The 24,884-nt window shown below is 52.5% G+C and overlaps 1 protein-coding gene across 1 annotated transcript in view; it reads left to right on the top strand.

The window, feature by feature from the left end:
* The window catches only part of LAMB3 (laminin subunit beta 3), a 42,216-nt gene that overhangs the window by 7,441 nt on the left and 9,891 nt on the right, over positions 1–24,884 (top strand). The window contains exons 4-18 of the mRNA XM_040263078.1: positions 8,445–8,559; positions 9,072–9,145; positions 13,672–13,863; positions 14,361–14,424; positions 14,770–14,963; positions 16,840–16,960; positions 17,706–17,894; positions 19,728–19,883; positions 20,152–20,348; positions 20,540–20,651; positions 21,371–21,749; positions 23,105–23,265; positions 23,403–23,623; positions 23,914–24,111; positions 24,673–24,817. Of these exons, the coding sequence (XP_040119012.1) occupies positions 8,445–8,559; positions 9,072–9,145; positions 13,672–13,863; positions 14,361–14,424; positions 14,770–14,963; positions 16,840–16,960; positions 17,706–17,894; positions 19,728–19,883; positions 20,152–20,348; positions 20,540–20,651; positions 21,371–21,749; positions 23,105–23,265; positions 23,403–23,623; positions 23,914–24,111; positions 24,673–24,817 (2,518 nt within the window). The remainder of the gene's footprint in view (positions 1–8,444; positions 8,560–9,071; positions 9,146–13,671; positions 13,864–14,360; positions 14,425–14,769; positions 14,964–16,839; positions 16,961–17,705; positions 17,895–19,727; positions 19,884–20,151; positions 20,349–20,539; positions 20,652–21,370; positions 21,750–23,104; positions 23,266–23,402; positions 23,624–23,913; positions 24,112–24,672; positions 24,818–24,884) is intronic.

The following is a 24,884-nucleotide window of genomic DNA, read 5'->3' as shown; positions in this document are numbered from 1 at the left end:
TGGACCCTGGCAGGGGCTAAGCCATGACCTTCAGTCCTCTCTCGGCTGGTGCATGCTGCTTGGGGACCAGAGGAGTTTTGCTTGGAAGCTTTCCAGTCCTGATTTCTGCTCCTGACAAAGTCTCCTCCAATGTTGTGTCTGTTCCATTAAATGCTTTATTTATCCCCCACTCCCTCCCTTTCTGGGGGAAAACTTAATTATCCAGTTGCCTTAATAACAGTCTTACACAGTGCATTCCTCAGGTTAATTAGCTGTGTAAACCAAACAGCTGTCATTTTTATCTCTTGGAAACAAGCTGAGGAGCAGTAGTCAGTTGACATCCCTTCCTCCTAACACACACACAAACACACACACCACATAAGCACACTCACACCCACAGGCACACACCCAACAACCACTGCCCTTCTGTGTTTGACAGACATCTGTTTTCTTGACCTCCGGCATGCTAGCGTGTACACACAGAATGTGAGAATGTGTTCATATCCATCCTGAGGTCCTTGTCCTCTGCTCACAGAGGACTTTGAGCCTGTCTCTGACCAAAATATCTGCTCCTGATTCCCAGGAAATTTTAGAAGATCTGAAACTTTCAAAGCTCCTTCCATTGTGAATCTTCATTTGGAGGAAACATCGTTGAGTTCTTTGTTTAAAATACAGATGCCCTTGGGAAAGGCGTCATATTAATCTATCATCATTTATATTTCAACAAGGGTTTGCTTATCAGAAAATTAGCTGTGGCTTTTGCAAAGGGTCCCAAGAGAATGAGACCGAGAATGAATAAGTTTAGAAGAGAGAGCAGAAAATGAAAAAGATCACTGGGGGAAAGAGTTGCTATCAGAGGGAAGCAAAACTTGGGATGTAGAACATGAAATTTGGGGGTCCTGGCTGCTTTGGACTGGGGAGTGTGTCTTGTGAGGTTAAAAGGAGGGAAGAGAGTAGAAAGGTGAGGTGGAAACCTGGGCACAAACTTAGGTAGCCTCACAACTTTGTTGGCCTGGCTTCTCACACTGTTGCTTCTTGAATCAGGTCCCTAGAAGCTCTCTGGGCAGTGCCTTGCTTCTTTGCCCTCAGCGGCGAAAGGAATCACTGTCAATGGTAGAACTTTCAGAGGTCCAGGAATGCAAACCAACTATCTGCACTCAGGTCTAGGAGGACACCTCAGTTTCTGGAGAAGTCTGGGCGGGGAGTGAGGTTGCCCTTACGAGGGGAGAAGAGAAGGAGCATCCTGAAAACCAACTCTAGTCCCTGCGATGTCCCATGGTTGTCACGTGACTGCTGTGTCCCTTGAAGCCCTACAGGATGAGAAGGTTTGCAGACGGAGAGCCAGGGAGCAGAATTCCTGCTTCTTCTCTTCCTAGTCCTGTGGATTTGAACACATTTCTTAGCTTCTCTAGGACTTGCCTTCCTAATCTGTCAAATGAAGATACCCACTTTTGATCCAGTATGCCTCAGAGATTTTGGAAGGATAAAATGAGATAATGTATGTATCATGCTCAGGTCAGAGCCTCAGTTCAGTTCAGTTGCTCAGTCATGTCTGACTCTTTGTGACCCCGGGGACTGTAGCACACCAGGTTTCCCTATCTATCACCAACTCCCAACATGTGTTGTTGAAGCCTGGCTTGGAGAGTTTTGAGCATTACTTTGCTAGTGTGTGAGATAAGTGCAATTCTGCGGTAGTTTGAACATTCTTTGACATTGCCTTTCTTTGGGGTTGGAATGAAAACTGACCTTTTCCAGTCCTGTGGCCACTGCTGAGTTTTCCAAATTTGCTGGCCTATTGAGTGCAACACTTTCACAGCATCATCTTTCAGGATTTGAAATAACTCAACTGGAATTCCATCACTTCCACTAGCTTTGTTCATAGTGAGGCTTCCTAAGGCCCACTTGACTTTGCATTCCCGGATGTCTGGCTCTAGGTGAGTGATCACACCATCTTGGTTATCTGGGTCATGAAGATCTTTTTTGTATAGTTCTTCTGCATATTCTTGCCACCTTTTCTTAATATCTTTTGCTTCTGTTAGGTCTATACCATTTCTGTCCTTTATTGTGCCCATCTTTGCATGAAATATTCCCTTGGTATTACTGATTTTCTTGAAGAGATCTCTAGTCTTTCCCTTTCTATTGTTTTCCTCTATTTCTTTGCACTGATCACCAAGGAAGGCTTTCTTATCTCTCCTTGCTATTCTTTGGAACTCTGCATTCAGATGGGTATATCTTTCCTTTTCTCTTTTGCCTTTAGCTTCTCTTCTTTTCTCAGCTATTATACGCATGCAGTATAATTTTGGAGTGTTGTGGTATTGACCATTTTGGTCATCAGCTTCAGAACTGAGCTTTCTGAACCTGGTTTCGATGGAGATAAGAGCTGTATGAGTTAAGGCTTTGGTCAAGATGTTAGTTCATGACAGTGCTTCGTAGCACTGGGGCTCGACTCCCACCTGGCCCCAAAACAGGCCCTGATTTTTCACCTTTGCTGGAAATACACATTGACGTATAAACGATGAGGCTTTTGGATCACAGGAGCTTCCCAGGCGGTTCAGTGGTAAAGAATCTGCCTGCTGAGTAGCAGACTCAGGAGACGCCGGTTTGATCCCTGGGTCAGAAGATCTCCTGGAGTAGGAAATGGTAGCCCGCTCCAGCATTCTTTCCATGGATAGAGGAACCTGCTTGGCTACGACCCATGGGGTCGCAAAGAGTCAGACGTGACTGAGCATGCACACAGATGTGGATCACAGTGGGAGTCTAATGGAGACTTTGCTGACCAAGGCCTTCAGGGTCCCATCTTTCCCTGCTCACTTTGCTGGGAAGAGTGCTTCTCCGGCACCATGTTTGGCCAACGTCTTATTTGTCTCTTGCTTCTTTTGCATTCTTGTTTGAAGTGTCTTTAACCTCTGAGCAGATAAGCTGGAGTTGGGGAGAATTCTAATAGCATGTTAGAGCAAGAAGGAGCTTCATTATCTCATCCCATCCCTGCACTTTGCCAATGAGGGAGCTGAAGTAGAGGGAATGTCTTGTAGGCAGCTGCATTTTTTTTTTTTTTTGATTCGGGCTGTCTTTCTCTCAGCCCTGGCTGACAGCCATGACCCTGAGTCCAGCTCCTTAGATGGACATAGACTGTCTCTGACTTGCTCGGGGGGAGGGAGCTGGCCATGGCTCAGCAGAGCCTGTTTTCCCATTTCCCTCCAGAATTCGCTCCCTTTTCTGCTAAGACACAGAGCTTTGATTTGCTTTGCCTTCCTTGTTCCACACTCTCCACTGTGATTGAGGCTTCCTGCTGTCTCCTTTGTCCTCCCATAGTTCTCTGGTTTGTCTTCCAGCCAGACTGCTAAGCTTCTAGAAAGCTCTGGGATAAGGGAAGAGGCCCAGCCTTTCCAGACGGAGAATGAGCAGGAGCCAAGCTGGCTGGAGGCCTGGCAGGCTGAATGCATAATAACACTGCGTCTCTGAGGTAGCCCGGCCAGAGGAGCGCTGGCCAAAGGACCCCGGAGAGGGAGGCAGCTGCGGCTGGGAGCTTCCATCTCCAGGAGAGACAGAGGCACGTAACACACACGAGGGGAAGGGCCTTGTGTTGAGAATCTCTCTCTCTTTCACACATAAACACACACACTCACACTCACACACACACTCTTACACACGTACTGCATGTAGACATACAGGAATAAAATAGAAAGGGAAACTGAGGCCCAGAAAGAGAAGGAATTGGCAGCTTGTCTTCATGTGGGCTTGTGCCATAAGCCACCCTAATTTGGGCCTCCATCCCTCCAGCTGGTTGACAAGCAGAGCTGCTTAAAATACCTGTCCCAAGCCTGGTGGCTTAGGCTGTGTCTGAGGATTGAGATAAATCCCTCCTTTAGCTACGTTCCTGTGATGAAGGCACGTAGGTGTTCAGCTCATGAGGCCATCTGATCTGTCATCACTGTTTGTACATGTGGAGGTAGGTGGCGGAGGCCTGGGGTGCCCCAGACTGACTGTGAAAACAGGGAGGATGCAGGGTGGCAAGCCCATGCTGAGTATCCTGGGCCTTTTGAGTTTGTTTAAAACAAGGCCTGGATATAAAAGTTAATATATATTCAAGGCATTGAAAGTTATTAAAAAATAACCAAGAAAAAAAGTTACCTGTAACCCCATTTCTCAGAGGTAATTAGGTTAAGCTATGTGTAGTTGCCATTTTGTAGGTCAAGATAGCTGAATATCAGCCATTTCATTTGGTTCAACCTAATATATTGGTGCACTGCCTTCTACCTACTGATTCCTTAAAAAATATGTATTTGTGATCATGGTATATATACAAGCTTAGGCCCAATTTTTTTCATAAAACATTATAATTTTTTTTATAAAACATTGTAAGCATTTCCCCCATGCAATTAAAATCTTTTTGTCAACAGTCTTTTCAAAAGTTACATAATATTCCATCATTTGGGAATATCAAAGGCATTTTCCTAGTCTCAGGTTGGGCTGTTCTAGCTCCTGTGTCCCACGGCCCAAGCAAAAAAAGAGCCTTGTTTCTGGCACTCTCTTGGCCAGAGAACAGGCTGGGATCCGTTCCCAGCAAGCCCAGAGGAGCTCAGATGACAGGTCACCGGAAGGCAGCTGGCCCCTGTCTCTCTGTGGGACATGTGCTGGGCGCAGACAGAGGATGGGTGGTGGAGAAGTTTGCCTCTGAGAGGCTGGGCAGAGTGGGGAGGAGGGCGTGCCTGCCGCCAGGGGCCAGAATAGGATCCTGGAGGAGACTCAGATGCCAGCAAGAGGCGGCTTTTGTCCAGAAAGGATTATTTTAAGTGCTTAGGTATTTGTGTTAGCCACTGATATCCCTGCAGTCTCTGTGCTAACTGAGCGAGGTTAGCATGACAAACCAGCTTTTTTCCCAGAGCATTTTCTCTGTTGTGGTCAGCCTCAGGGTCAGACTGAGCTCTGTGGATGAGACAGAGATGGTCACCCTTGACCGTGCTTCCTTCCCGCGACGTTGAAGTGAAGTGAAGTCGCTCAGTCGGGTCTGACTCTTTGCGACCCCATGGACTGTAGCCTTCCAGGCTCCTCTGTCCATGGAATTTTCCAGGCAATATACTGGAGTGGATTGCCCTTTGGTTTCTAGTGGAGAAGAGAGGATGGCAGAGAGGGAGGAATGGAGGGGAGGAGAAGAGAAGGGTGTGGGGAGGGATCCTGTCTGGCGCTGATGCCGGCACCGGCCATCAGTCAACGGGAAAGTCACAGAGCCTCGTGGAGCCTCAGCCTACTCACACCTGCAATGGGAATAATACTACACGTAGGGTGGTTGTCAGGCTTAAATAGATTATTGCACTGAAACTCTTGATACAGCACCTAGCACGTGGTCGGCACTCCAGTCATTTGTTGATTTTGGTCACCTCCTCACTCCCTCGCCCTTCTCTTTAAACTCCCAGGAAGGGAGGGTTGAGCAATAATATAAATGAAAGTGCTAGCCTTTCCTGAGCATTTACTGCTGCTGCTGCTAAGTCACTTCAGTCGTGTCCAACTCTGTGCGACCCCATAGACAGCAGCCCACCAGGCTCCTCTGTCCCTGGGATTCTCCAGGCAAGAACACTGGAGTGGGTTGCCATTGCCTTCTCTGTGAGCATTTACTATTCATTCCAAATGTATCTACAGAGGGCCTACTAAGTGCTGGGCACTTTGCTCAGCACTGGAATACAGCATAAAGGAAAGTAAGTTCTGCCCTTGTGGAGTCCACATTCTAACAGAGGGAGGCAGATGGCAAGTAACCACTGTGAGCAAATGCGTGGACACTCAATGAACAGTATGTCACGTGGAGACACTACTATGAACAAGAGTGTGGCTCGGCCAGGGATGGGCAGTGGCTGCTGTTTTATATAAGGCATGCGTGCCAGCCATTATGTGAGCACTAAACATCTCCCCACAATATTTTTTTAAGTATTTCATAATCATTTAAAATTCTTTTTCATTACAGTTTATCATAGGATATTGACTATAGTTCCTTGTGCTATGTAGTAGGACCTTGTTGTTTATCTGTTTTCTATGTAATAGTTTGTATCTGCTAATCCCAAACTCCCAATTTAACCCTCCTCCCCCCCCCCCCACACCTTTCCCCTTTGGTAACCATAAGTCTACTCTCTATGTCTGGGAGTGCATTTCCATTTTGTAAATAGGTTCATTTATATCATACCAAAATTATTGTTTAATAAAGCACTTTGGGAAGTGATGAGGACACCTCCAAGCTCCAGGAAGGAGACAATCCTCTTGTTTTGCAGATTGGTGGTGGGAGCTGGAAAATGGGGTGGGAAGCAGAGGCTCACAGAGCCAGGACTCCTGGCTCCCCTCCGGCACCGTCCACCGTTCCAGGCTTTGCTCAGTGGCGCTGGGGGAAGAGCAGTGTTGGGTGAAGAGTTTCTGTAACTCAAGGTGCAGACTTGGCACGTTAACTCTTCCCTCCGGGACTGAGCTGTCAGCTTCACAGGTTCAGCAGACGTCACCTATTCTGATGGATCATCCTCCCCAGCTTAGGGCCTTCCCTGGATGGGACCAAGATTCAGAGGCTGCAAGGCCTCAGGGATGGCTGGCTGAGCTTTCTCTTGGTTCTACTGGGTGGAGGCTTAGGGGAAACAGAGGCAGGGTGTGTGGGGAGGTACAGTCGCCTCTGCCCAGAAGGGCTTGCAGTTCAGGGAGGTTCTCATCCAAGCCTTGCTTCAACATGTGTGTCAATCTGGAGCCCTCTGAAAAGTGTTCTTTCTGCTGGACACGAGGTTTGGGACTGTGGTTACTCAGAGAAAACAGGTTTTATGTGTGTTGCATGAAGAACCTAGGCAAGGTCGTGATGCCTCGGTGGGGTATGTGTGTGCGCACGTATGCGCCAGGGCAGACACATGCAAACATATGCAAATGTATGCACATTCACACATTATGGACAAACTGAAAGAACAAGGGCCAATCCTCTGGCTGTGTTCTTTTCCTTGATGATCTCTGCCCTGCTCTGGAGCCCATGAGTTCAGTTCTGTCTCTTGTCTCACTCCACGGCATGGGCAGACCAGGGAAGGTGATGTTTTGGGGGGACCTCCCTGGTGACGCTGTTTCCTCCTTGGCTGCCCACTTTAACCCAGATCTTCATGGGGAAGAGACCCTGCCTTCAGCCCCAGGACTGCAAACTTCCTCCACCTTCCTGACCTTGGGACACCTGCCTACAAAGTTCCATCTGGTTGGACACCCTGAGCTTCTCTCCTGTGGGTCATTTCAGTTCAGTTCAGTCACTCAGTCATGTCTGACTCTTTGCGACCCCATGGACTGCAACGCCCCAGGCCTCCCTGTCCATCACCAACTCCTGGAGTTTGCTCAAACTCATGTCCATCGAGTTGGTGATGCCATCCAACCATCTATCTATCCTCTGTTGTCCCCTTCTCCTCCTGCCTTCAATCTTTCCCAGCATCAGTGTCTTTTCCAGTGAGTCAGTTCTTCACATCAAGTGGCCAAAGTATTGGAGTTTCAACTTCAGCATCAGTCCTTCCAGTGAATATTCAGGACTGATTTCCTTTAGGATTGACTGATTGGATCTTCTTGGAGTCCAAGGGACTCTCAAGAGTCTTCTCCAACACCACAGTTCAAAAGCATCAGTTCTTCGGTGCTCAACTTTCTTTATAGTCCAACTCTCATATCCATACATGACTCCTGTGGGTAGGGGATGCCAAACTGGGAAAGATCCTCGAGTCCCAGAGGTCAAGTGCTGGAAGGCCTTTAAGATCATCTAGATGGTACTAGAACATTGGCTTCCTGATGGCTGGGTCTTTGTTTTGTTCACTATCACAACTCCAGAGCCCAGAGCAGGGTCTAGGATGTAGTATGGCCTTAATGACTATTGTGAAATGATTGAATGACTCTACTTTAATATCCACTCAATTGACAGAGGAGAGCTAGGACTGGAACCCCAAATTCCCTTGTCCTTTTTTCCTGTCCCCTTTTCTAATCCTAAGAAACTCCACTTTTCCCAGGCCGCCAGGATTCAGTGAGATGAGCTAGAAAACTCTCTAGCCTCCACCTAGGACATGGTGGTGGTGGTATTTTAGTCACTAAGTCATGTCTGACCCCATGGACTGTAGCCTGCTAGGCTACTAAATCAATGTGAGCTTCTCCTTCTTTCTTCTTTTTGCCCTTAGCACTCTTTTCAGATTTCTCTCTGAGGCAAGGTCATATACAAAAATTCATTTTTTACAGCCTCATACCTCTCTCCCAGTCACAGCATCTATTTACTATTTACTTAGCTATGTGTTGGGGGCTGACACAGAGGACTTAAATGGAAAGATGACCAGTTAGTCTTGTTTTGAGAGGTTGGTCATTCTAAATGTATTGATGAAATCCATGAATCCCTTAGGGGAGCATTTCCATGAGGAGAATGTTCTAGGCTCTCAGTATACAAAGGGAGAATTCCCGGTATACAAAGGCCCCACCTGAGTCTCTGATATCTCCCGCAGTGGCAGATGAAATGCTGCAAGTGCGACTCCAGGCTGGCTCACAATTACAACGGTCACCGAGTGGAGAACGTGGTTTCATCCTCGGGCCCCATGCGCTGGTGGCAGTCACAGAATGGTAAGTGCCTGCTGCCGCCTCCAGGAGCCCATGCGTGAGGCTCCCGTAGGATGTGCAGGGCGCTCTGGGGCCCTTTGGGTTTTCCCACGTCTTTCTTATGGCGGTGGGAAATGGGTGGTTGGTGAGAAGAACCTTCTGTCTTTGTATTTGAGGCCTTTCAGATATTGTAGGTACAAGAGTTTATTGGAGGTTAATGAAAAGGTAAGAAGAGAGAGAAATGCCTTCATTTCATCCTACTTGGTCATAGTGGGCTTGCTGAAGGAACTGGGCTTTGGGAACAGATCTGTGTTGGGCTGAGGAGTTGAAAGTCTAAAGGTTTTAAAGACATCAAGGGACAGTGGGAAGGAAATTTGGCCGAGAAGACATGGGCTCTTGAATAGGAGCTATAAGTAGAAACGTACTGGTACCACGCCTCTCTGAGAGGCAGATGGGAAAATCAGAGTTAGATTTCCTGGAGCCTGGGAAGGTAGACAGTCTCTGCTCTAAAGTTCCTGGGTTTTGTGTCTTTCCAGATGTGAGCCCTGTCTTTCTGCAGCTGGACCTGGACAGGAAATTCCAGCTTCAGGACATCATGATGGATTTTAAGGTGTGTTTCCTGGGTATGGCAGTGGATCAGAGAGGGGGGACTCTGGGCTATGTGGGCTTGAACTCATGGGGAGCCCAGGATCCTTGTCTCCTCAGGCTGGAGGTGATGGTGCCACATGCGGGGTGGGTCTTCCTTCCTCAGGTTGGGGCTTAACCCTGAGCCTGTATCATGGGGACAGCAGAGGTACCACTTCTGGGAGATCAGGCCCCCTGTTATCCTCTACCTTTCTGCACCTCCCATCCTTAGCCCATCTAATTAATTCAGCTCTTCCAAGATCAATTCTACTTATACAGTTGTGTAATAGACACTTATACAGTTGCGTATTCTTGGTATACTCTGTTTTAATAAGTTTGCTGATAAGATTGAGTTTAACCAACAGCAGAACTGGCCAAGCCACATGTGAGATGTGCTTTCAGAGCCGTTGGCTCATTCAGTGCCATTACTTGTCAGGTTTTGCTTTGAGTCTAGCCTTTGGAGATATGCCTTTTGGAGGGAACATTTTCATTCATTAGGTCTTTGGTTTTCCTTTACAGAGATTTGATTTTATTCTTTCTACAGAAATAGTCAAATATTTAATGATAAAGCTTGGCTGATGAGAATAGATGATCAGGATAGATAATGTTGAGCTGTGACTATAAAGCAATAGGACCTAATATCCTATATGACTGAGGAAGTTGCTGTAAGAACCTCACCTCAAGAATGATAAAAGTGAAAGTGTTAGTTGCTCAGTCATGTCCAACTCTTTGCAACTCCATAGACTGTAGCCCACCAGGTTCCTCTGTCCATGTAATTCTTCAGGCAAGAGTATTGGATGGGTTGCGTTCCCTTTTCCATGGGATCTTCCTGACCCAGGGAAGATGCACGGTCTCCAGGGAAGATGCCTGACCCAGTGTAGGGGTCTCCTGCATTGCAGGCAAATTCTTTACCTTCTGTGTCACCAAGGAAGCCTCAAGAATAGGTCTCTAGTATTTTGAGAAATGCTAGAGCCATTTGAATAAATGCCCAGTCTCTAATGGTGACAACTTTGAAGGGCAACATTCATTTGGATGGATACTCATAGTCTCGTTGCTTTGTCATCACCCATTCATTTATTTGTCCATTCTTGCTACACACATAATCTATGCTTTTTAACAACACAGATTATATGCTGTTTAAAAACTGAATAAAACTAGATCACAATCCTCAAATTGCTTTGGTATATATAGGGAAGACAAAGAACCAGTAGCAAGACGTGTGCTCTGATGTTGGTAGGAGGAAGTACTAGGGACATTAGCAAGGGGGCACCCAGCTTGATCTCTCTTTGATGGGGATGGTCAGAGAATGCACCCACGGGAAGATGAAACTTCTTAGGCTGGTAATAGCCAGGTGAATGAAGGTTAAGTTCATTCCAGGCAAAGAGAATAGCAAAGTACAAAGACCAAGAAGTAAGAGACAAGAATGCATATAATTGGGGGAGGGGGCAAAAGAATGCACACAGGGTCTGGAAGGGCAAACGTGTATATGGTGGTGAGAGGCAAGGATATGCAAGGCTACAGACTGAAGAGAGATGGGTTTACAGATGTAAGTGGGGAGAAGGAGAGTGGATGAAAGATTCATGTATTCATTCAACAGATGTACTGAATGACTCCTATGTGCTAGATGCTGGGGGTACAACTGTGAACCAGCTGGATAGGGGGTGCCTATGGTTTACTGTCGTGGTTCTCAACCAGGTTATTTTTGGCCATTTATAGACCAATTTGTGGTTGGTACAGCTGTGGGCATGATATTGACATCTAGTGAGTGGAGGTCAGGGGCTGCTGCTAACCATCCTATAATGATGAGGGCAGTCCCCATGGCAAGGCATTATCCAACTCCAGATATTAACAGTGCCAAGGTTGGGAAACCCTGGTCTGGGGGAAGGAAAAAAAAACAACAACAGGAAACCAACAAATAAGCAATGGGAAATTGTGGTGACATTTATGATGGCTGCAAATGAGATCCCAGAATAGGAAATGATGTGGTGGGTGGGCAGAGTGTGGGCAGAAGAACGCAAGTTAGGTGGGTATAAAAAGATCTCTGTGAGGAAGTGACATCTAGCTGAGAACAAAAGAAAGAACCCACCAGGGGAGAGGAGTATCCCAGGCCAAGGAAGCCACGTGAACAAAGGCTCTGAGGAGGGAGCAAACGGGCTGTGACTGAGGGCGTGAGGAGATGGAGGTGCACAGTGGCATGGTCAGGAGTTCAGATGTATTCAAGAAGAGCGAGCAGAGGACTTGGATAGATAATCCTCCAAGGAGGGCGTACAGAGGGCCAACGCGTCCACAAAAAGATGCTCAGCATCGTTAGCCATCAGGGAAAAGCTAGTGGAAACCACAGTGAGCTGTCACTTGACACCTGTCAGAATGGCTATCAGCAAGATCAAGGGGTCCCTGGGCAGGGTAGTGGGTAGGATTCCAGACTTTCACCGCCATGGCCTGGGTGTAATCCCTGTAGTCGGGGAACATCCCGCAAGCCGTGTGGCACGGTCAAAATAAAACAGATGAGGTAAGTGATGGTGAGGATGTGGAGAAAAGGGAACACTTGTTTACTCTTAGAGGGAATGTAGACTGGTGCAGCCACTGTGGAAAGCAGTATGAAAGTTCCTCAAAAAGTTATTAGAAAAAAACGTCTACCATATGATCCTGCAATACCACTTCCGGTTGTATACTGGAAGAAAATGAAGTCACTGTCTCAAAGAGATGTCTGTAACGCCCATGTTCGTTGCAGTATTAACCAGGAGATGCAAACAACCTAAGTGTCTATCAGTGATGAATGGGTAAAGAAAAGGTCACGTGTGCACACACACACACACCATACACATATATACACACATGTGCACACACGTGTGTACACACACCACACACACGTGTACACACACACAGAGACTAGAATATTCAGCCATGAAGAGAGAGGGAGATCTTGGGACAACATGAATGGATTTTGAGGGCATTCTGCTAAGTGAGCTAAGACAGAATGATGAATACCACATGTCTTCACATATATGAAAGAAAGTGAAAGTGAAGTCGTTCAATCGTGACTGACACTTTGCAACCCCATGGACTCTAGCCTACCAGGCTCCTCTGTCCATGGGATTTTTCAGGCAAGAGTACTGGAGTGGGTTGCCATTTCCTTCTCCAGGGGATCTTCCCAACCCAGGGATTGAACCTGGGTCTCCTGCATTGCAGACGGATGCTTTACCATCTGAGGCACCAGGGAAGCCCTTTGTAAGGAATTTTAAAAACCTGAACTCATCAACATAGAGATGAAAATGGTGATTGCCAGGGCTGGAGGGAGGAAGAAATGGGCGGGGGGTGCTGCTCATAGGGTCCAGGTATAAGAGGCATAAGTTCTGAAGATCTAACGGACAATGTGGTAACAATTATAATTATTAACACTGTACTAGACACCTGGAAGTCGTTAAGAGAGTAGACCCGAAGTGTTATCATGACACAGGAAAAGATTATTATGTAAGAGGATAGACATGTTAACTCACCTTATTGTAATAATCATTCTGTAATATGGGGCTTCCCTGGTGGCTCAGATGGTAAAGCGTCTGCCTACAATGCGGAAGACCAGGGTTCGATCCCTGGGTTGGGAAGATCCCCTGGAGAAGGAAATGGCAACCCACTCCAGTATTCTTGCCTGGAAAGTTCCACAGACTGAAGAGCCTGGTAGGCTACAGTTCATGGGTTTGCAAAGAGTCGGACACAACTGAGCAACTTCACATCTATGACTATCAAATCATCACATTTGATACACCTTAAACTGGCGTATATCGCACATCCATAATATCTCAATAAAGCTTGGAAAGAAACAGAGTGGGGAAGCCGTTGGAAGGTTTTGAGGAGAGAAGAGTCACAGCCTGTTTTACATTTTAGAAAGGAAGTTCTTTTTGTGTGGAGGTTGGGTTTTGGAACTGAAAGAAGTTTTCCAAGCTGGGAGCTGTCAGCATAAAGACAACACGGAAAGCCATGAGAAATGGATAGAATCACTGAGGGCAGAAGTAGGTCAGTGCAGACCCGTCGAAGGGTCTCATGCAGGGAGCAACGTGATCAGATAACCCTGCAGGTGAAGTGTGGGGGCGTGGCTTGGAAAGCCTGGGCGGAGGCTGGGCTTGAGTTCCAGGCTGTTGCAGGAATCCAGGCTCAGCGCGATCATGGATGTGGGAGAAAAAAAGGGAAAGGATAGAATCAGTATTTGGCTATAGGAAGCCCAGTGGGAGAATGTTCTGGCCTGACTGCCTGGATGGTGGGCTGAGTAGGGATCGTGCCTTCTGGAAGTCAGATCTGTTTTCTCTCACTTTGCAGAAGCAGGGCAAACCTGCTGGGGCCCATGGTTTGCCAGGAGGATCGGACCGCAGTGCCCCTGAGCCCACTTGCCCTGTGCAGCCCTCCTTCTCCCTCCTCACTGTGGTTCTCAGGGGCCGCCAGCACTTAAGAGCGTCTTTCCGTGACCGTGTCCCCCAGGCGGGGTCACTCAGGCCTCCCCCTCCCCGTGTGTCCCTTCAGGGGCCCGTGCCTGCTGGCATGCTGATCGAGCGCTCCTCGGACTTTGGCAAGACTTGGCAGGTGTACCAGTACCTGGCTTCTGACTGCGGCTCCACCTTCCCCTGGGTCCGCCAGGGCCAACCCCAGGACTGGCAGGACGCTCGGTGCCAGACTTTGCCCCAGAGGCCTAACGGGCGCCCGAATGGGGCCAAGGTAGGAGAGGACACCCTGAGAAACAGGCATGGGGAGAGGTTTCCCACTTCCTGTCACTCATGTCATCACTCAGGCTTTGGGGAATCCACGAGAACCCTCCCCCTCCTTCGGGCAGAGCTTTGCTGTCTTTCCTGAGCTCCCCAACAGTGACCCCTTTAGGAGACGTCCGTGTAAGTGCGTGCTAAGTCATGTCTGGCTGCGACCCCACGGACTGTAGGGGTCCTCAGTCCTCTTCAAGCTCCTCTGTCCATGGGATTCTCCAGGCAAGAATGCTGGACTGGGGTGCCATTTCCTTCTTCAGGGGATCTTCCCAACCCAGGGATCAAACCCACCTCTCTTGTGGCTCCATGTTGGCAGGCATACGACCATGCCACCTGGGAAGGAGCCCTCTGCACACCCTCAAGACGTCTGGCAGGGCATCAAATGGAAAAGAGGACTTCTGGGCTTGGCCACAGCTCACCTCTTCCTGGGTCTCCCCTTACCCCCACTCTCTGCAGGTCCAGCTCAACCTTATGGATTTAGCCTCTGGGATCCCAGCCACACAAAGTCAAAAAATTCAAGGTCAGTGTGGCTACTCCTCTAGCCCGTGGGACTGTGGGTAGAGAACAAAATAGGCTTGCAGCTCAGATCGTGGAAATTTCTGAGTCTTTGCCGCCTTTGTCAGTGTGGTTGGATTGAACACCGGCCCTGCTTAAGCTTGTAGGGGTATGGTGCTGGCCCAGCCACTAAAAAGGCCCCAGTCAGGGTTGTGGGGGGTCTTTTCGTTATGGGAGGCTTGGGGAAGATGGGTAGTGAGACCAGAGTTCCTTTCCTTATTGTCCTGCCCTAGGACACTCTGCGTCTAATTTTTTTTTTCCTTTTCCCCCCATACCTGCCCCCTCCCTCCTTGCTGTTCGTTCCCCGCAGAGCTGGGGGAGATCACCAACTTGAGGGTCAACTTCACCAAGCTGGCGCCTGTGCCCCAGAGGGGCTACCACCCTCCCAGCGCCTACTACGCTGTGTCCCAGTTGCGTCTGCAAGGGAGCTGCCTCTGCCATGGCCATGCGGACCGCTGTGCCCCCAGTTCCAGGACTCCTGCCAGCCCCTCCAGCGCCGTGCAGGTGGCGGCCCAGGGCGGGAAGGGAGAGGGGAGCGGGTGGGGCATATTGTGGGCATCCTCGGGACCTCTGGAGAGGGGTGGGGCACTAGATTGAAGACGAGTATTTACTGTTTTAGTGATGGCGAAGATGAGTGTAAACGGTTATCGTTTTCAAGGTCCCATTTGGTAGCACTTCTTTGGACCTGCTTTATTATTTGAGATGATTTTTATTTAGTAACATAGGCACAAGTATAAGTATACATGTAAGTAGAAGTATACGCATGGGTATCGCAGGGAGCTTAAGGCATTGATTCTTTGCCCTGGCCACACATCATAACTTCCTGGGGAGCTAAAAAGACCACCTGGATCCCTACCTCAGACACTCTAATTGTATTATTATTATTTAAAGCTCCCAGTGATTCTAACATCTTTCCAGGATTGAGAGCCCCTGGTTTGGGGGACTTTGAAGTCCCATTTAGAGGTGAGATATGGGACAGGAGGAGAGAACAGAGGCTAACACAGATGCTAAGTTCACCCCAGAGCAGCTGAGTCAGATGCGTCAGGGATAGAAAGAGAAGCTCCAGCTTAACAAGTGACCCAGGGGCGTTTGCTGGGAGGCCAGGCTTGAGAGCCATCAGCAGAGGAGAGAGACCCTTGCACCAAGAAGCAGAGGGAGCTGTCATTTCACTTTCCTGCTTCTTCTACAATATTAACAATCGGGAGCAGGATACTTGTTCTAGTGATAAAGGCACACGATCAAATCCTATCAAATCCTATCAGGTGGCCTGCTAGGGAAAATAAGGGGACAGGAGCATTGGGCAGCCTTTTCCTTTCCACTTTCTGGGCCAGTGCTTCCCCCAGGCTGCAGAGGAGGCCAGAGAGAGACCGGCGCCAGGGATGTGTCAGCTGTTAGGGCCTAAAAACACAAGACCAGAACACAGGCTGAGTGTGATCGCTGGCATATGAGGATGTAGAAGAGGGTGAGGGCCTGCCCAGCCCCAGTGGTTCTCAACTCTTGATACACCATGGAAACACCAGTTTATAAAGTACTGATGTCTGGGCCTTGTCCCTGAGATTGGATGGAATTGGGCCTGGGCATTTATATATATAAAGCTCCTCAAATAATGCTTAAGTGTGTCCAGAGTTGAAATCCATGGAGTTAGAGGGAGCAGGCAGGCCTGATGAAGGATGTGCCATTCCAGCTGGGCAGGATCTTGCTGGTGAATAGAGCCAGAAGGGACTTCTAGGAAGGAAGCAAAGCGGCAGTACAAGCCACAAGGTGGGGAGAAGTGGGGCTTATACAAGGAGCAGCCAGTTCAGCTCAGCTGCGCTGTTAGGAGCGAGCGGAGGGCGAGCATGGAGCAAACACGGTGCAGGTCCTCGATGCCAGCCGGCGGGTGGTGAGCTTAATTTGGAAGACAATTAGCAAACAATTGCTATTCTATTTCTGTACCTTAATGAGTCTAGTAACAATTCATCATCTCAGTCTCATTAGCCAAACAACTGCAGTCATAGCTTGTTGCAACATAAATCTCCAGAGGGCCCACAAGATTTGCAGTTTACCAACAAGGCTGTGTGAGCAACCTTCCAGGCGCTGTTTTGCATTGGGCGGTATGGGGATGGCCAAATGCAAGGACCGGGCTTTTAAAAACCCAACTGGAGGAGCAGTGTAGGTGTGCATGCATACAAACACACGTGTATGTACACACATGCACACGTGCACCACACAAGCCGGCCTCTGGGGGTGTCAGAGGAGCTCAGCGCAGGCTGGAGGAGCTGGGGTCCGAGCTGGGCCCTGGGGTCTAAGCCAAGCGGGAGGGTCAGAGCGGAGAGAGCAAGTCTGTCCCTGGGATGCTCCTGTGATGGTTCCTCCTGGTGAGCGACGGCCCCGCCCCCAGGTGCACGAGGTCTGCGTCTGCCAGCACAACACTGCCGGCCCCAACTGTGAGCGCTGCGCGCCCTTCTACAACAACCGGCCCTGGAGACCCGCGGAAGACCAGGACCCCCACGAATGCCAGAGTATGAGCCTGGGATCCCCCACCTCCCCTGCAACCACTGGCTGGGGTGCTGACCCCTCTGGGCCGTGATGACCTCCTCTGGGAAACGGGGAGAAGCTCGTCTTTATTATTAATATTTAGATCTAAACTGAATTGCCCTTGTAACTAAAGCTCTCCTTGCTTTTTGGGCAAGGAGAGGACCTGTGAGTCACATCCTCCCACTGCCCAGACCTCACAGGGACCACGGGCAGGTTCATACTTCTGATGCCACATGCCGTTCATGCTAACCCAGGTCCTCCTTCCTCCAGCCTCGCCAGTGCTTTATCCTGTGTAGGACACACTTGGTCTCCCTGTTGTCATTCTTTCTCTTTCAGATGGCCCCCTGGGGGCAGGGCCCTTCCCTCCATAAATGAGGACAGCCAGGGTCCCAGCCTAGAGGACAGTGACCCAGCAGGAGACCCATGGTGGCAGTGGGGGAGGGTTGGCATGGGACGTTTGAACGGCTCTTTCTTTGGCCCCACACGGATATCATCTTGGGATGAGTCTACACACTGGGAGTCGGGAGGCCCCTGTTCTTCGTTTTCCTTTCTTACTGGTTGTATGAACTGAAATAGATTAGACAAGCCTCCTTGGGCCTCAGTTTCCCCGTTTTTCAGACCCGGGCATCTTACAGAGTCAGTGGGAATGCCAGCAAGTTAGCGTGGAGCGTGCTTTGTAGATGCCAGTGATGCCGTCTAGTGTTCAACCCCAGGAATCTCCTTTTTCAGGGTGTGACTGCAACGGACACTCAGAGACATGTCACTTTGACCCAGCCGTGTTTGCTGCCAGCCAGGGGGCACATGGAGGTGTGTGTGACAACTGCCGGGACCACACTGAGGGCAGGAACTGTGAACGGTGTCAACTGCACTATTTCCGGAACCGGCGTCCTGGGGCTCCCATTCAGGAGACCTGTATCCGTGAGTAGGGGACCCCGGGCCTCATCTGTCTATTAATCTGCTCTGGGCTCAACAGAGCACACGTCCCTGGGGACTCACATGCCCTCAGGAAGCATAAAGACTTGGGGGCAATTGTTTTTGACTTGGCCGTGCCTTCCTAAGCAAGTCACCCAGCCTCTCTGGGTGTCAGTCAATTGGTCAGTTGGTCATTATGTAGAACTTATTTTGAGTATGCGGCTGCTTAGTCGCTTCAGTCGTGTCCGACTCTGCGACCCCATGGGCTGCAGCCCGCCAGGCTCCTCTGTCCCTGGGATTCTCCAGGCAAGAATACTGGAGTCGGTCGCCAGGCCCTGCTCCAGGGGAATCTTCCCAACCCAGGGATCGAACTCGGGTCTCCTGCATTGCAGGCAGATTCTTTGTCATCTGAACCACCAGGGAAGCCCTTTTTGAGCATAGGAAAGAAAAAAGTCAATATCAGATACAGTTCCTGCTGTCAGGAAGCACACAGACTGTTTGTTAGTAGAAACAGGAAAATGAGGGAGCACTTGGCCTGTTTACCTGCCTTTACCAGGTTGTAATGTGGTTTGCTTATTTTTCTGTTTCCGCCAGCATTAAGAACTCCTCTATGGCAGGGATTATTCTTATATCCTTGTGCCCTAGCACAAGGACAGATAAATAACTGATGCTCCAGAAATGTTTACTGAAGGGACATGAGTCACCCAGGGGTGACTGAACACATCCATAATGCTCAGTGGAGCTTCCCGGGGGGCTCAGTGGTAAAGAACCCCAATGCAGGGGCCCCAAGACATGCAGGTTACGTCCCGGGGTCAGGAAGATCCCCTGGAGGAGGGCATGGCTACCCACCCTAGTTATTCTTGCCTGGAGAATCTCATGGACAGAGGGGCCTGGCAAGCTATAGTTTGTGGAGTTTCAAAGAGTCAGACACAACTGAAGCGACTTAGCACGCATGCAGCAAGGGCCAGTGAGTTTGTACAATTCGAATCGAAAGCACTCTGATTCAGGTGGATTAATCATGCAAAACTTTCCAGAAGAAGTAAGAGTCTATTTTGAAAGCTATGAAAGGCGCCCAGGTGTTAGGGTGAAAGAAAGTTGGGTCACTTGCTGTTGATGTTATCTGCTTATGGAAAGAATGAGAAAGCTTGAGTTTGACTTCTGTTTCCAGTACTACTTGCTGTATGACCTGAGTATGTTATTGCAACATCTCTGAGCTTCAGTTTCCTCATCTGTTCAATAGGGATAAGCATGGTCAATTCTCAGGGTTATGATAGGATTACATAAGGCAACATGCAAGAGTGCCCAGCTCAGTGCTGGCCACAGAGTGGTTTGTTCAGTATATCATGCCAACTGAAACTTTCATACTACATAACACGTACCAAGGACTTCCCTGGTAGCTCAGCTAGCAATGCAGGAGAATCCACATTGCAATGAATTCCAAAGAATCTGCCTGCAATGCTGGAGACCCCGTTTGATTCCTAGGTTGGGAAGATCCCCTGGAGAAGGGATAGAATTCTTGTCTGGAGAATCCCAAGGACAGAGGAAGCTCGTGGGCTACAGTCCACAGGGTCCCAAAGAGTTAGACGCGACTGAGCGTCTAAGCACATCAAGGCACAGCAACACATGCCAAGCTGAGCCCTGTTGCACCTGCTTTATTCCTCATAAGTATCCCCATTTTATAGATGAGCAAACTGAGGCACAGGGGAGCTTAAATAACTTGACTAAGGTGGTCAGGTCATAAGCCAGGAAGTGAGGGGGGGAATAAGAATTTGAACCAGGATGCGCTCCCCATGCTCTGCTTTTCCTGCCTGCCCCCCTGGCACCGCCTTTGTCTTGCAGCCTGCGAGTGTGACCCCGATGGGGCAGTGCCGGGAGCGCCCTGTGACCCAGTGACTGGCCAGTGTGTGTGCAAGGAGCACGTGCAGGGGGAGCGCTGTGACCTGTGCAAGCCGGGTTTCACGGGGCTCACCTTCTCCAACCCGCAGGGCTGCCACAGTGAGTAGAGGGTCCGAGCCTGCTGTGGGGCGGGGCAGGCGGCTCTGCGTGTGAGCCGGGTGCAGGCCTGGCTCAGAACGGGGACAGAGCCCGCCTGGGGAGGCAGCCAGGTGCTGGGACTGGCGGGAAAGCCTGGCGGCCTGGTTTTCCAGGTTTTCTGCGGGGGAGTGGCCCCGCCGGGTTCGTCTCCCTGATGCGTGTCCTCTGGAGTGGGGTGGGAGCCAGATTTGGGTGCCCCCCTCAGCTCAGCAGCCCCCCTCCTGTGCAGGCTGTGACTGTAGTGTCCTGGGCGCCCGGCGGGACATGCCGTGTGACGAGGAGACGGGGCGCTGCCTGTGTCTGCCCCACGTGGTGGGCCCCAAGTGTGACCAGTGTGCCCCCCACCACTGGAAGCTGGCCAGCGGCCGGGGCTGCGAGCCCTGTGCCTGCGACCCGCGCAACTCGCTCGGCCCCCAGTGCAACCAGGTACACCGCGGGCTGCCCCCCACGCCCCCGCAACGTCCCTCCCTGTGGCTCTCGGCCTTGGCAGGCCCGGAGACGTGCGCCGACGGCGGGGCGGTCCTGGGTCCGACCGCGGAGCTTGCGTGCTGGCGGGAGCCCCTGCGGCTGGGGTGCGCCGGGGAGTCCCGCCGGCTGACTCGGCTCTCCCCCGGCAGTTCACAGGGCAGTGCGCCTGTCGGGAAGGGTTCGGCGGCCTGACCTGCAGTGCCGCAGCCATCCGCCAGTGTCCCGACCGGACCTATGGAGAGGCAGCCGCCGGATGCCGAGGTGCGCTGTCTGAGAGGCGGGGACTGGCGGCGGGGGTGTGCAGACGACGTGGGGGTTGCGAGCTCGGGTGCGCTTGTGCTGGGGGGCGTGCGGGTCTGTGGTGTCTGGCCCACGAGGGCTGGGCCCTGGCAGCCCGTGAGAGTACTTGTTCCCTGCTAACCCATCCCCATGCCCCCGTGTCCCCTTGTCGCTGTGTCCCCCTGCCCCCCGTCTCCGTGTCCTCATGTCCCCCTGTCGCCCTGTCGCCCTGTCCCCGTGTCCCGGTGACAGGAGGGCTGCTTTGCACCTCTCTTCCCTGAGAAAGCGTCTCCCAGCTGTGGAGAAACCCCCTCCTCCCTCTTCACGGATGCAGAAAGTGAGCCCCGCGGGGGTCAGTTTGGCAGACCCCAGTCTGTTCCCAGCCCTGTCGCCCCGGGCGGGGTTGCTCCCCCGTCTCCGGGCATCAGCCTCCTAGCCTGGGAAGGGGCACCCTGCCTCGGGTGCTTGCGCCCTTGACGGCGGGCGGGTCAGAGCGTGCGCTCGGGGAGCGAAGCTCGGGCCGTGCCTGCACGAAGGGGCTGCTGAGTGAGCCCCGCTGCCCTCGCCATGGTTCTGCTCTGGCCTTGACAGCCTCTCTCTGAGTCCTAAGACCCCGAAGCCAGACGTCCTCTCCAGGGCACTCCGCGGCAGACGCGCCCTCCCTGGCCCCCGGCCCCTGACCATCCTTTCTCCCGTCCCAGCCTGTGACTGCGACTTTCGGGGCACCGAGGGGCCGGGCTGCGACAAGGCCTCGGGCCGCTGCCTCTGCCGCCCCGGCTTGACGGGGCCGCGCTGTGACCAGTGCCAGCGGGGCTACTGCGACCGCGCCCCGGTGTGCGTGGCCTGCCACCCCTGCTTCCAGACCTACGACAGTGGCCTCCGGGAGCGGGCCCTCCGCCTGGCCAGCCTCCGCAACGCATCCGCTGGCCCGTGGCCCCGGCCGGGCCTGGAGGACCACGGCCTGGCCTCGCGGATGCAGGATGCCAAGAGCAAGATGGAGCAGATCCAAGCCACCCTCAGCGATGCCTTGGTCACGGAGCAGGAGGTGGCCCAGGTGGCCAACGCCATCTTCTCCATCAGGTCATTCCCTCTCCTCACCGAGCCGAGGGGGTCCACGGAGGGGCCCATAGTGCTTACAGTCCTTTACCATCTACAAAGCCTTTTCCTAGCGCTTCCCTGGTGACTCAGAAGGTTAAGAACTTTCCTGCAATGCAGGAGACCCAGGTTTGATCCCTGGGTTGGGAAGATCCCCTGGAGAAGGGAATCGCAACCCACTCCGGTATTCTTGCCTGGAGAATCCCACGGACAGAGGAGCCTGCAGGGCTAGTCCATGGAGTTGCAAAGAGTCGGATAAGACCGAGCAACTTCCGCGTTTCACTTTCAATCCTTTTCATGGACGCCTCTCTTTTTCACTGTCACTGCAGTCCTGGGAGGTTGGTGGGATGGGTATTACTACGTCGGTCTTGCCAGTGAGGAAACGGGCGCAGCTTGGTGACGTGACAGAACCAGCTGTCCACAGAGGGGCAGAGTGGGGGACCAGGAGCGCAGGCACCAGCCCGAGTGCCCAGCACTGCCTGCGGGCGTCAGCGCTGGATGAGTCACCCTGGTGGAGGGCATGTGAGAGGCAGGGCTCCGAAAATAACTTGTGTTTGCCTTCGGAACGGGAGCGGTCCCACCCACAGCCCCCTCCTACTGGCAGAGGCCTCTTCTTAGTGAGGTTTGGTTCCGAAGTTTTCATAATGAGTTTTGCCTTCCCTGAGCCCTCGCCAACTCGCTGACCGTGGGGGGCCCGAGCCACCCTGGTGTGCAGTTGGCCTCGGTCTCAGAGCCGAGCAGGGAGCCTGTGGGTATCTGATGGGCTGGGCGTGCCAGCCTGGAGGGGCCTCCTGAAGGATGGTGCACGTGGAGCAGAGGTTGGCTGCGGAGAAGGGGAGGCTAGTGGCAGGGACTGGTCGGGTGGAGCTTCAGAGGGCCGGGGAGGGAGGAGTCTCTGCATACTCAGTGACCATGGGTCAGGGCGGGTGACCCCCTTTTGGGCGGAAACGGACCGGCGGGTCAGCAGCTCTGGGAGCCCTGGTGGGGAGAGGAGAGACCCGGGTGCCCAGGGTCCAGGCGTGGCTGACGGCAGCCTGTAGGGACCCCAGGAGGAGAGGGTCAGGGAAGCTCCTTGTGGAAGCTGGTGTGGGGACGCAGAGGAGAGCTAGGAGCCTTGGGCTCACACCCGTCCAGGAGGGAGACGTTTTTCTGGGTCTGCCTGCGTAGGGATGGAGGGAGACGATGCCGGCTTTAGCCCAGCAGAACCCCCTCCCGTCTGCAGCTTTCCCTGATGGCCTCTCTTTCTCCTGACTCGGTAGATGTTTCTCTGGGGGGATGGCTGGGTCTGGGGAGGCAGCCCCTCTCATGTATTTTAGTGGAAACTTCTCCCCCTACCTTAGGCGGACGCTTCAGGGCCTGCAGCTTGATTTGCCCCTGGAGGAGGAGACCTTGTCCCTCCCGGGAGACCTGGGGAGTCTGGACAGGAGCTTCAATCGCCTCCTCGTCACGTATCAGAGCAAGAGGGAGCAGTTTGAAAAGATAAGCAGTGCCGACCCTTCAGGTGAGCGGGGTGAGGGGGAAGCGTGGAGACCCCATGCCAGGCCAGGCTTCGGCTCCCCTCCCACTGTCCTCCGCCTCCAGGTCTGAGGGGTCCAGGGCTGGCTCAGTGAACCTCTCTTCTTTCCCCTCCTGCACCAGGAGCCTTCCGCGTGCTGACAGCAGCCCACCAACGGTCATCCCAGGCCGCTCAGCAGGTCTCAGACAGCTCCCGCCGGTTGCTGCAGCTCAGGGATAGCCGGAGAGAGGCAGAGAGGCTGGAGCAGCAAGTGGCGGGAGGACCAGGAGCTGGTGGTCCTCAGCTCGCAGCCCTGAGGCTGGAGATGGCCTCCGTGCCTGATCTGACGCCCACTATCAACCAGGTGATGCCTGTCGCGGAGCCCGACTTTCCCCCGCCGGCCCCCCGGCCCGGCTTGTCACACACCAACGGCTGCCCCACCATTCCCACGGGGGCCATTTAGACCCCACTGCCACCCCACCCATCTTGACCCTCAGCCCCTGCCCGGACTGCTCAGCAGCAACCAAGCCAACCAGTTTCTGGGGGCCCGGTTGCCACAGATATGTCTGTTGGCTGTTGGCTTCCCAGGTGTGGGATGGGAGTGGTTGTTGCAGAGCCTTGGGGACCCCCTTTGACACCCCCATCTCTCCGCAGCTCTGTGGGGGCTCCAGGGAGATGCCTTGCACCCCGGGAGCCTGCCCCGGGGAGCTCTGTCCCCGAGACAACGGCACGGCCTGTGGCTCCCGCTGCAGGGGAGCCCTCCCCAGGGCAGGTGGGGCCTTGCAGACGGCGGGACAGGTGGCCAAGCAGCTGCGGGCGTTCGGTGCCCAGCTCCAGCAGACCAAGCAGATGGTAGGTGTGGCGAGTGGCGGTGGGCGCCCATAGTAGGGGGAGGCAGAGGGGACAGAGCCCCCGGGCGAGTCAGAGCTCCCGTTTGGCAGCCAGGTGACACAATCCCAGAGGTGTCAGCTGACTTGCCCATATGGCCCCACAGCCAGCGGGGCATCTCAGGCGACTCTAGTGGTAAAGAACCCGCCTGCCGGTGCAGGAGACATAAGGTACTAGGGTTCAGTCTCTGGGTCGGGAAGATGCCCTGGAGGAGGGCATGGCAGCCCACTCCAGTACTCTGGCATGGAGAATCCCCATGGACAGAGGAGCCTGGTGGGCTACAGTTCATGGGGTCACGAAAGACTCGGACACGACCTAAGCGACTTAGCAGGTGGCACGCATCACGGCAAGTGAGAGATGGAGGCCAGTGTTTCTACATCACTTCTTGTGAGGCCAAACCGAGCTAGCTGCACCCAGGTGGATCCTGGGTAGCCAATGCCTGCAGACCCCCACCCCTTCCACGGGACCCGCTGAGAGGCTCCCCAGGGGCTTCGACCCCCACTGACCCGCAGCATGTGTCCGCAGATCAGGGCAGCGGAGGAGGCCGCCTCGCAGGTCCAGTCGGACACTCAGCGCCTGGAGACACAGGTGAGCGCCAGCCGCTCCCAGATGGAAGAGGACGTCAGACGCATGCAGCTCCTCATCCGGCAGGTGCGGGACTTCCTCTCAGGTGAGCTGGGCTGACGTGTCCATGCCTGCTGGCCCCCAGGCCCCCGTTCGCTGTCCCCCGACCCCCA

Source organism: Oryx dammah, unplaced genomic scaffold (assembly GCF_014754425.2).
Source record: "Oryx dammah isolate SB20612 unplaced genomic scaffold, SCBI_Odam_1.1 HiC_scaffold_21, whole genome shotgun sequence".
NCBI classification, from domain to species: Eukaryota; Metazoa; Chordata; class Mammalia; order Artiodactyla; family Bovidae; genus Oryx; species Oryx dammah.
This window is presented reverse-complemented; position numbering and strand designations above follow the sequence as displayed.